General features: G+C 37.3%; 1 protein-coding gene across 4 annotated transcripts; it reads left to right on the plus strand.

The window, feature by feature from the left end:
• The first annotated feature begins 962 nt into the window (after window positions 1-962).
• On the plus strand, window positions 963-10,465 carry LOC113066512 (zinc finger protein 862-like). 4 transcript variants are annotated; one of them, XM_026238374.1, is made up of 8 exons: window positions 963-1,288; window positions 2,597-2,715; window positions 2,815-2,891; window positions 2,994-3,253; window positions 3,362-3,429; window positions 3,589-3,776; window positions 4,589-5,119; window positions 5,648-10,465. In XM_026238374.1, the coding sequence occupies exons 2-8, from the start codon at window positions 2,648-2,650 to the stop codon at window positions 7,804-7,806; spliced, it is 3,351 nt and encodes a 1,116-aa protein (XP_026094159.1). In that variant the 5' UTR covers window positions 963-1,288; window positions 2,597-2,647; the 3' UTR covers window positions 7,807-10,465. The 4 variants fall into 4 exon arrangements, with proteins under 4 accessions (XP_026094159.1, XP_026094160.1, XP_026094161.1 ...); XM_026238375.1 differs by having other exon boundaries at window positions 2,614-2,715; XM_026238376.1 differs by having other exon boundaries at window positions 2,630-2,715.
• The last annotated feature ends 1,418 nt before the right edge of the window (window positions 10,466-11,883 follow it).

Genomic DNA, 11,883 nt, shown 5'->3' on the forward strand with positions numbered 1-11,883 from the left:
GATATTGACCGAAAATATAATTTTACTTCTAAATTGAAAATCTGCATTGGGACTAACCAGTAGGACACACCTGAAGCAATCCATGGTAAATTTAAGACTAGACTAAACCGTTCTATTAGATGTGGAAGTGGAAAATTCCTCCAACTTGATCATGACATATAAAATCAACCAAAATGGCAGCAATTTCAATAGTAAAGGATGATGGGTAGTTACTGATAGAGCTATTTATGCACCATGCAATGTCTTTATTTATGTTATAGCGGTGTGCATATGGTGATAGTTTATTCTTCCATATGTGCAAGAGAATATAGACGATTAAGTATTCTGCTGTCAAAAGCTCAATTTTGTTGTTATGAACGGCGTTGACATAAAAACGGAAATGTATTATGTACGTGAATAGCCCCGAGTGGTCGTAATCACAGTAATTCTGAGGATATTAAGTGAACGGGAGCTTTTCGAACTCATAAAGTATAACACTTATATAATGGAGGCAAAAAGTACATTGTACACCCAAGGCTAAAATTATCAACAAAAAGTTCAAATGGAGTTTTAACATTAAGTGGCTGACTGTGAAAAGGGCTATTACAACTTTAATTATTAAACTTTTAATTATTAAAAAATAAATAAATGGTAACACTTTAGAATAAGGTTCCATTAGTTAATCTATTAATTAACATGAACAATACATTTATTACTGTTTATTAATCTTTTAATGTTAATGAAAATAGTTATTCATTGTTAGTTCATGCTAATTCACAGTGCTTTAATGTTAACAAGCACAACTTTTGATTTGAATAATGCATTAGTAAATGTTGAAATTAACATTAACCAAGATTAATAAAATGATTGTTCTTGCTTAGATTACGTTAACTAAAGTAGTTAACTAACATTAACTAATGGAACCTTATTTTATAGTGTTACCAAATAAATAAATAAACGCGTTCCAAAAGCGAACGCACACGAAACGCGCGAGCCGCGGCCTCATACAACTTCACACAATCGAACTTTTCCTTTTCCTGAAATTTCATGCCCAGTCGGCACAAACCCCGCTTTCTTCCGTTTTCCATGTCATTTCCTGTATTAAAAGATGGTGGTCACAGCAGAGAGAAGCAGATGACTGTGGTACAAACATTTGGAGATGATAAACTTTGCATCGCCCGGGACTAGTGAAATCCCCGCGTGCCCTTGCGTCACCGCCGCCCTGCTCGGAGCGGCAGATAGCGAGACGAACCACGGCTGAAGAAGACCACCAAAGACCCCGAGACGCACTGCGTATGTTCTACAGAAGGTGAGTTACACTCACTAGCCATTGTGGCCAATGAAAATGGCTTCCGAAAGCGTTAGGCATATTGCCAGTTGCCTTGCAGAAGCTAAGCGGAGACCGAGCCGTACAGAAGCATTGCGTACCGTCTTTGTCGTCGCCTGCGCTCGAGCTCATGTGCAACTTTTACCTCACAAGTTTAAGATGAACAAACTTTTCAAGAGCTTTATTTTTCAACCGAGCATTGTTGTCCTATTTGTTTCCCTGCACTCGTTTCTCTCACAGCTCGGGTAGGCTGTGAGTGATGGCCGGCTCGACCAATCAGAGCGCTGCTTTCTGACTGACTCGGAAACGTCAGCAGAACAGAGTCGGGGTTTCTTGAGGTCACTTTTCGTGGTTGGCTCGTTTGTATGTTTTTACGAAAGCCGCTCAAAGTTTGTAACCATGTAAACATTTATAAACCTATAAAAGCATTTAAGAATTAAAAATGAGATGACATGGTTAAGGCAAAGCCAGCATGACGTCACTGTGCCCCACTGTAAAGGAAAGATAGCGCATAACAGGCATACTTTTTTTTTCCATAATATAAGAATTTTGGGTTAAAATGTTGAGATAACTAGTTAAGTTTTAAATATATTTTATTAATCACAAAATATACAATCAGCATAACAATGTGTAAAAAGATTAACTCATTAATTTCTGAATGTCTTATTATTTTGTATGTCCTGAAATGGACTCCACATGTTTGTGTAATGGTCATGTTATCCAGCATGATTTGAGACGCCTCTAACTAAAATATTGTTCTTCTGTAGTAAAAATTTCATATGGTTATTATCAGAAATAATATTAAATACTTCTTCATTCTTCTTCATAATGTTTTTTTTTTCATATTTCTTTACATTTTTCAAAATGTAAAATTTAAATTTGACTTTTAAGCTAAAGTCAAATTATATTTTATTTAATGTTTATTTTAGGTGCTCTGATTGATCCCTGTTTCTTATGTTTTTCATTTTGGTAATTTTATTTGAATGTCCAGTTCTCACTATTAACTAACATATTGGCTGTTAATTAGTACTTACAGTCTAAAGCAGATATTAACAACATATTTTGCATGACCATATTTTAGATCCTGTAATCCTAGCACATACAGGTACCTTAACCTAACAACTACCTTACTAACTATTAATAAGCAGAAAATTAGTTTTATTTTATTTATTAATAGTAGTTAACTGGACCTTAAAATAAACTGTGACCTTCATTTTTTTATTATGTTTTAACTGTATTAATGATCTCTTTATAACATCTTTTAAATTTCCTGTTTTACTTCATTTACAGCATTTATTTTACTTCAGCTTTAATATGTTGAAGTGAAACGCTCTACCCAGAATGATGGCAGACTCCTGTGCTGTTCCAGACCATTCTTCCATGGAAGTTGAGGCTGATTGCAGCACCAGGTTAGCTTTAAAAAGTGTTTACAACAGCAAACATTTAAGTAGAAATCCATGTGCATTAAAAAAATTGAGTAATAAGCTGTTTTTCTACCTATATACTAGTGCCTCAAATGGGAAGTCCACTGAAGAGCCAAACAAAAAACTAAAAGTTGACTATGAGCATTCAACCAGTTTTTGGTGTAAGTAGCATTTACTTTATATTGAAATAGAAGTGTTGCGGTGTGTATATACATATAATTATGTTGTTTGTAATCATTGGTTATTAAATGTTACATGCACAGTCTGTGAAGAATGCAAGAAATATTTCTCGGAGGAGTGCCCTACCCATGGGCCCCCTTTTTTTGTGCCAGACACCCCTGTGGAATCAGGGGTTCCCAATCGGGCAGCTCTCACTGTACCCTCAGGCATTGAGATCCGCAGAGATGGTGATAAGGTGGATGTATGCTGCATGGATGAAAACATACCAAAGGGGGCGCTGTTTGGTCCTTATCAAGGCCAAATAAATGCCTCGGATAAACACTCAGGACCATACTCTTGGATGGTAGGTTATTGTTATATATTTAAACACCATTTAGCATAGTTGTATGTATGCACATTTATTTATAATGCAGATAAAACTATATTTAAATGTCTAATGTATTTATTACAGATTGTTGGTAAGGACAACAAAAATAAATTCATTGATGGGAGTGATGAAACTACGTCTAACTGGATGAGGTAATACCATGTTGCTGAGATGACATCCACTTTAATTAATCTTTTCCTTTTCTTTGTGCTATTGTAATTTAAGGATCTTGTGTGGAAAATTATGTTTTAGTCAGGGTTATGGTTAAGTTGATATGTTTGTTCACAGTAATAATTGTTTATTCCTCTCAGGTTCATTCTGATTTCTTCTGATGAGAGGAAAAATAACCTGAGTGCATTTCAACATGGGGAAGAAATCTACTTTAGAGTGTGTCAGAGACTGACGGTGGGAGAGAAACTCTGTGTGTGGTACAGCAGCGAGTACATGAGGAGACTGCAGAGTGTGTCTCGGGACAGCATCGACTGCAATCTGGACACAGGTGAGACACCCCTCGCTGGAGCTTGAGCCAAAAAAAGTTGACAAAATTGAACACTTTTGAAATAGGTCAAAAAGAATCTCCAAAGACTTTTTAAGGGGCTGCTAATACAAACACTACAGGGCCAGAACTGAAGAATAATATATTCTAAATAAACATTTATATATTCTAATAAAATCCTAACAGCACATTTTAAATTTGCAAAGTCATTTATGGGAAGATGTTTTGTTTACTGGATTAGATCAGTCTAGAGGAGTCTGAAACTCACAACAAGATTTGAGCAAAATGTAAACAATATTTACTATAATTGAAGTAGTTCAGCCAAAAAATTGCACTACATACTCATCCCCATGTTGGTTCAAACTATATTTTCTGTGAAATGCAAAAAGGAGAAATTTGAAAGAATTCTACTGGTCCCTGATTTCCTTTCAATAACCATTAATGCAGGTTGGAGGTTTCATTTTTCAAAGGGAAACTAAAGGCATCATCAAAAAAAATGTGATCATGATAAAACGTGCGCTATATTTCAAGTCTTCAGTAGCTTTTGGTAGGAATAGACCAAAATGTAACTCATTTTACATTGAACATTTTTGATCAACCAAAAGTACCCAGAAGAGATGTTCCAGGCCTGCAATGGTTTAACAGGTAAGTGAAATGGGATTTATATACATTTTTTGTTTCTTTTGATCTGCTTTAGTCATCATACTTTTTTCAAAATCACTTATATTTTTCCCCCGTTTTTTATTTATTTTTTATATATATATAAATATTCTGGTAGTTTTACATGCATTAACCATAACACTATTGTATTGCAGGAGTGAAATTAGAAGAACAGGAGGAGCATAAAGGTCCAGTGTTGAGATCTGCAATACATGGTAGAAGGACCCGAAGTAAGCATGGAAGTGATGAGGCAGAAAACCAGCCCCAGGCCAAGAAAAAGAAAATTGACCTCATTTTCAAAGATGTCCTGGAAGCATCTCTGGAGACTAATCAAAGCCAGAACAACCCCCTGAACAGCACCTCATCTTTTCCAAGAGCAAGAACAAATGTCTGCCAGGTTTTCAGCCAGCTTGACGCAGAGTGTAAAGAGTCTGTCTTCGCCTCTGGATTGGCTTCCATGGAACATCACGAGAGTGGGATTGATGCAAAATGCATTAAAATGGAAGAAACAGAAGAAGACGTGACCCTGCCCAAAGTAGGACCATCAGCATCTTTCTGCCCAAACTGTGTGAGGTTAAAACAACGAATACGTGAGCTGGAGGCTGAGCTGCTTTGTCTCAGAGGACAGGGGCATGAAATTAAACCAGTCCCACCATTTGAGCCCTTTCATAGTGAGGACCTCAAAGGTAGGTTTACACCTGGGATGGAATGCTACCATGGATGAGAGCCTTTCTGGAGTAGATGTTGTTGATAAAAAAATATATATATGTATGTATGTGTGTGTGTGTATAGAAATTTTGTCTCGTAGTTAATCAGTTACTGTTAACATTCTTTAGTTTTTTCCATTTTTGCTAGTGATTGTGTGATTGCCAAATTTGTTGAAATGTTTCAAATGGAAATGCCTTCTTAATTAAAAGTTTTAATACAATTATTAATGAGTGTTTTCTTTTTGGAGCCTGCCACTAAAGTTTAAGTCTTTGTTTGTTTGGTGTGTGGAATTGAGAATGTTTTAATTGAATCATAACTAAAAAGGATGTGTATTAGTTGATGTAGAACTTGAGATATCATGAACTGTATTGAGAAGGTATGCTTACAATAGGTGTAAAAATGCCTTCATTCATGCCCAAACTAACCAGTTAGAAATGTTTGAGTTTAAACTTGCTTTGTGTTGGTTTTCAGTTTAATTCTGTGCTCTGTTTGCTCATTTGTTTTAGATGCCATGATGCCCGTCCCAGGAGTGCTTGAGGAAGATGACCAGGATGTTGATTCTGCTGATGAATCAATTTCTGCTGACCTCATGGCGGCTACGGATGAGTCTTCGAAGCTCTCGGTGGGCTCAGGTCGTCGGATTCGTCGCTTCAAACAGGAGTGGCTGAAGAAGTTCTGGTTTCTCCGTTATTCGCCCACACTGAATGAAATGTGGTGCCACGTGTGCCGACAATACACTGTCCAGTCTTCCCGCACCTCTGCTTTTATTATTGGTTCCAAGCAATTCAAAATCCACACTATTAAACTTCACAGCCAGAGCAATCTGCACAAGAAGTGTTTGCAGCTTTACAAACTTCGCATGCACCCGGAGAAGACCGAGGAGATGTGTCGTAACATGATGACTCTTTTCAATGCTGCCTACCATCTGGCTTTGGAAGGACGGCCATTTTCCGATCTGCGACCCTTGGCGGAGCTCCTCAAGAAGTGCGACCTCAAAGTGGTAGATCAGTACATGAATGAAAATGACTGTCAGATTCTCATCCAACACATTGCTCGAGCATTCAAAGAGGATTTGGCTGAGAAGATTCGGCTTTCGCCCTTTCTAAGCATCATCATGGATGGGCAGAATGATGAGCTCTTGGCTGATACTGTTGCTGTTTACGTCCAGTTCACCACCACTGATGGACTTCCTGCCACTGAGTTCCTTTCCCTACAAAGGCTTTGCGGAGGCAACGTGGAAGGCTACCTCCAGGCTGTGGATCGTGCCTTTGGAGTCCTTGGTCTAAGACTTCAGGACATGCTAGTTGTTGGCTTGGGAATAGATGGCTCAAACCTTTCCTCTAGTCTGAGGGCAAAAATTTACATATCCGTACGAAAGACAATCCCTTGGGTGTTGTGTCTACCTGTGATGATCCATCGTCCCCATTTGGAGGTTCTGGATGCTATCAGTGGAAAGGAACTGTCTTGCTTGGAGGATCTGGAAAACAACTTGAAGCAACTTCTTAGCTTCTACCGGTATTCTCCACTTATGATGGCTGAGTTGAAATCAACAGCACCAACTCTGTCTGAGGAAACTAAGTTTCTTGGGGATATAAGAGCTGTGCGTTGGATCATAGGTGAACCCAATGTTCTCACTGCCCTAATCAAGGACTATCTAGAGGTGGTTGCTCACTTGAAGAGCATAAGCAGCCAAACCCAGAGAGGCGATGCTGCTGCCATTGCTCTGTCTCTCCTACAGTTCCTGTTGGATTATCAGTCGGTGAAGCTGATCTATTTTCTGTTGGACATCATTGCTGTCTTTTCACGACTTGCGTTCATCTTTCAGGGGGACTATCTGTTGCCGTCACAGGTGGATGCAAAAATTGAGGATGCCATTCATGAGATTGGTCAATTGGTGGACTCCCCAGGGGAGCACCTACAGGAGTTTGAGGACAACTTTCGGGAGAGTTTTAATGGCGTGGACCTCAAGAACTTGCGGGTTGCTGAGTCCAAGTTTCAGTCCATTCGAGAGAAGATCTGTCAGCGAAGTCAAGGCATCCTGGCCCAACGTTTTGATCCACGCAGTCGCTCAGTGGTTCAGGCTTGTCAGGTCCTTGACCTGGCCTCGTGGCCTCTTAACAGGGATGATCTTGGTGTGTATGGGGAGAAGGAGATCCTTGTCATATTTGACCACCTGGAGACGATTCCTTCCTCTGGCCGTGAGCTCTCTAAAGAGAGAATAGATGCCAGAGGAAGCCTTGTAGTTGAATGGAGGGATCTAAAAGCTGATTATTGCAGTGTGAATGGTTTTAAAGAATTAGTCAGCCACATCTTCAAATACAAGCAACGTTTCCCTCTTCTCAATCACATCCTGCACGTTGTCAGGGTCCTGCCAACGTCATCGACATGCTGTGACAAAGGAAGATGCTCTTTGCAGAAAGTGCGCAGAAATTGCCGTTCCAGACTAACTCTGGAACAGATCAATGATCTGCTCACCTTGGCCGTTAACGGACCACCTATCAGGAGCTTTGATGGAAAGCGAGCTTTGGACAACTGGTTTGAAGAGAAATCCGGGAACAGCTATTCACCCTCGGCAGAAGTGCTGAGCAGAATGCCCACCACCGAACAAAAGTCTGTGTTGCACAATATGGATATGAATGCATATGAGTGTTATCCAGATATTTAACTGATCGGCACCAATTACTCAGCCAACATAATTCCAAAAAGCCATCCCGTTGGAAAAGGGCTGATCGGTACTATAATGTGATTGGCCAAGTAGTTTGACACTGGCCCTGCTGCTAAAATGGCCTAGATCAGCGTTTTCTCTATGAATTGGTTTAAATGTGCCTTTGCAGGTCACAGGCACATAAAACACTTTAAAATGTTCATGTGATGTGTAGATATGTGTTTTTGTTCCAAAGAGAAACTAGGCTATTTTCTAGTCGCAAGGATTGTTGCCGTAAGGTGAATGTTTGACTAAGCACCATTTCATCAGATATTGGTGAGTGAAGCCTCCTTACAGTCTTTTTTTAATCTTTGAAAAGTCACCTTCTTGCAAAGACCGATTCAACTAAAACCTTTAATAATAAAAAGTTTTATTATTATATCTGCAATATAATTTGAGCAATCATTCTGTCTTTGTACGTAGACTTGTGTGTATGGAAATGATAAAAAAAAAATTGCTCAAATTTTCACAGCATGCTCTTTATGCTGGTTATCACTAACTGGAATGGAAATGGCCACTCTTTTGCCTATTCCTAACATTTTTTTTATTTTTTTTTTTTTTTATAGATACTCTTTAGTTAACCACTACTTTTAAGATTATCTGTCAATCTTGATTTGATAACATGGCCCATCATACAGGTGCCAGTAATGTGCAGTTTACACCAAATCTGATTTAAAGATTTCAAATATATAGCCTAAATATGCAAGGTTTAGCCTTACCGGAAAAAAAAGAAAAGTTTTCTCTGTGCTTTTAGCATTTGCTAGTGCTTGATTTCTGGTACATATTTTTATGTACAGCTACCGGCTACTATGCCAGAGCCCCTTATGAGCCATTCCAAATTATAGTTACATTTTCTGATTCCACATCAAAGAAACAAATATATATTTACATTTTAATGCAGCAAAGAGGTGGTCTGCATAGTCAAAGGTTTACTAAAATGTTTAATGATAAAAAGAAAATATTTCAGCATTAATAACCCAAAATTCTAGCACTGTCTGTCTCAGCAATACTTTTCACCCAATACAAATGTGTGTGCATGTTGTCACCACTAGCAGGCGACACTGAACCTTGGATTACATTTTTGTATTTGAAAGAATAACACTACTTAAATCACTAAGTCATACAAGAACAAAGCTTTTATATTTTTAATTTGTGTTATTATGTGCATTCGTGTATTCTAGAATTGCATGTGTTATGGTCCGCATCATGTATATTTCACATTTTTGTTTTACCTTGCCTTCCACTAAATTCCATCTATTATACCTGTGCAATATATATATATTTTACACTTAAATTGTATATTCTTAAATACAAGCAAGTTTAATACTAATAATATTCATTGAAACTGTGTAATTTGGAGGTGTCCAACATGACTGAGCATGTTTTACAAGATAACTTACTTGTGCTAAAAATTTCCATATTTTTCAAGCCATGACTGTTTTAAAAAATGATAATCAAGGTAAAAAAAAAAAGAGTCACCTGTAGAGATCTATTAATAGGCTTTTTTAACCATAATGTTTTCAATGTTGCAGTTGAAATTTAACATGTCAATTTTATTCATGCAGTTGTTAAAGCATCATTATTATCAGTTTAGAAAATATTGTATTTTGTGATATGTCTCAGTTTATCAATTTTAAATGCAGTAATATTGAAGAGTATTGATCGATGGTGACTTTCCATGTGCTGCGAGGTTTTATACATTATATTAATCATACTGAAATGGCTTGTCTTTATTTTGAAATAGATTTAGATTTTGCAAGTCTGAATGTTTAGCATGTGTTTAAAGGATCCATTTTTATCCTTTTTTTTTAATGAATGTACTTTTTAAAAACAGAAATTTCAATGTTCTACGCAAAAGATTAGTCTCATTTAATTGGTTAAACTATAGTGTTTCAAAGAAGCTATTTTTGTTAGCATTTCATGCTTTAGTGAACAATTGATGGCATAGCATACCCACTTCTGAACTCATGAGTAGCAAACGGATTGTAAGGATCTTTTATTTATGTGAATGCTTATGAATGTTAGACTGTTACCTCACAGTGAGGTATGCCATCGAGTGAATCTTCTCATATTGTGAGCTGTGTCATATCTTTAATGGTGAATTCTCAGAAAATGAGCCAAAATCAAGTCTGATATTATTTAGTTAATGCTTTAATATCTGTTTTCCTTTAATCAAATACTATATGTACCAAATGTAAACGTTATGTCTAGATTCATAATTTTGTATTTCCTTGATTTAGATGTCATGTAAACACAATCATGTGCATTGTCCGTATCATGAATTATTAGGAAATGTTTTTATCTGGGAGACACCAGGTCTTAGGCCTAAGGAACAAAGTTACTTCTGATGTCAAGTTTATTTTCGGACAAAATAAGTGAGTGTTTGCTCCATATTTTCATTCAGTTCCTTCTTGCAAAGAGAAATATGTGTTTTGCTTGGATTTACACGTTATACACCGCTTCTTCCTGAAAAAATAACACTGGAACTCCAGAATACGAACTACATGTGAAATGTATGCCTGGGGAATGTGTACATGCATTATAGAAACCTGCTTAAAATTACAGCATATGGAAACTATATTCAACAAATAATGGTTTAATAAAGTTTTTTAAAATGTGGTATCGCTTGTGTGTTTTTTTTTGTTTGTTTGTTTGTTTTTATTTGTTTGTTTGTTTTTTATTGGTTTGCTTGAAGGAGTAGTTCGCCCCAAATTTTTTAATTTGCTGGAAATGTTCTCACCATCAGGCCATCCAAGATTGTAGATGAGTTTGTTTCTTAATCAGAACAGATGGAGATGGAGTAATTTAACATTATCACTTTAGCATTACATCATGGATGCTCTGCAGTGAATGGGTGCCAAACAGCTGATAAAAACATTAAGATAACCCACAAGTACACTTGTAAACAGGGCTTGATCCGTGCATACTACTCTCCTGATTCACACAAGATGACTTTTCTGCAATATTATGAATAGAGTGCTCATATCATACCGGAAATGTAATTCTTCAAGTTGTGTGAATAACTTGTGGATCACTGTGATGCTTTTATCAGCTGTTCGGACTCTCGTTCTGACGGCACCCATTCACTGTAGAGTATCCATTGGTGAACAAGTGATGCAATAATACATTTCTCTTATGAAGAAACAATCTCCTCTACATCTTGGATGGCCTGAGGGTTCGTTTTCAGCAATTTTTTTGGTGAACTATTCCTTTAATTGAGTTGCCATTTAATTTTAGGTTTAAAAAGAAAGCCATTTCTTGATTGTTGCATGTTAAAAAAATAAAGCTTTTTTAGATTAACTAGACACATACACACATTATTTAAAATGCTGCACTGAATGCTTCAGCCCAAACAAAGATCGAGTGCCATTTGTTGCTTGTATGACCACAGCTTCTTTGTTCATCTGTGTCAATATTTGGTCCATAAAACACAGTCCCATTCCAGCTCTGTGGAATAAGCCAATCATCATGCCTTCTCCTATTAGCATCCTGACATGTGATGGGTGAATTTCTGCTCCCTTTTGTAAGTTAGAAGAAAAGCAACAACATGAGTACTTGTGTGGGCTGGCACACAAACAACACTACTTCCCTGTTTAAAATCCCAACAAGTCCATTCGCTTATCACCAATTGTTCTGTTATCATCAGATCCAGATTCACAGTTGCATTTCATGCCTTTTCAGATTCTGAAATTCAGTCTGAAATAAGGGTGGCATTGAGATGACTCTGAATTGAGTGCTTCCATGACTGCAGAAAGGAAGTGTGACACAGGCCTTTATTGTGAGCACCAGCTGCAGTGTTGGGAAACCTAGCAGAAAGGATTGGGGTTTAATTCTCGTGGTCAGTCATTACGCTGTACAAAGAGAGAGACAGTTAGATTGAACTAAGAGTCAAGATCTTTTGTTTTGATACAGATTCTGTATGTGCTCTGTTTTAGACTAATATAACAGTGATCAGGCTGTGCAATATAATCGTTTAGCGAAATGCAATTGTTTTTGAGATGCGTTATGATGTTATTCACTTTTTACTATTTTACTTGT

This window comes from Carassius auratus, chromosome 50, assembly GCF_003368295.1.
Source record: "Carassius auratus strain Wakin chromosome 50, ASM336829v1, whole genome shotgun sequence".
NCBI lineage: Eukaryota > Metazoa > Chordata > Actinopteri > Cypriniformes > Cyprinidae > Carassius > Carassius auratus.

Excerpts from the sequence above, each read along its gene's own strand:
- LOC113066512 (XM_026238374.1), top strand. The coding sequence starts at position 2,648 with ATGATGGCAGACTCCTGTGCTGTTCCAGACCATTCTTCCATGGAAGTT. Across the intron at positions 2,716-2,814 it reads GAGGCTGATTGCAGCACCAG|TGCCTCAAATGGGAAGTCCA; the intron begins GTTAGCTTTAAA and ends CCTATATACTAG. Across the intron at positions 2,892-2,993 it reads GCATTCAACCAGTTTTTGGT|TCTGTGAAGAATGCAAGAAA; the intron begins GTAAGTAGCATT and ends TTACATGCACAG.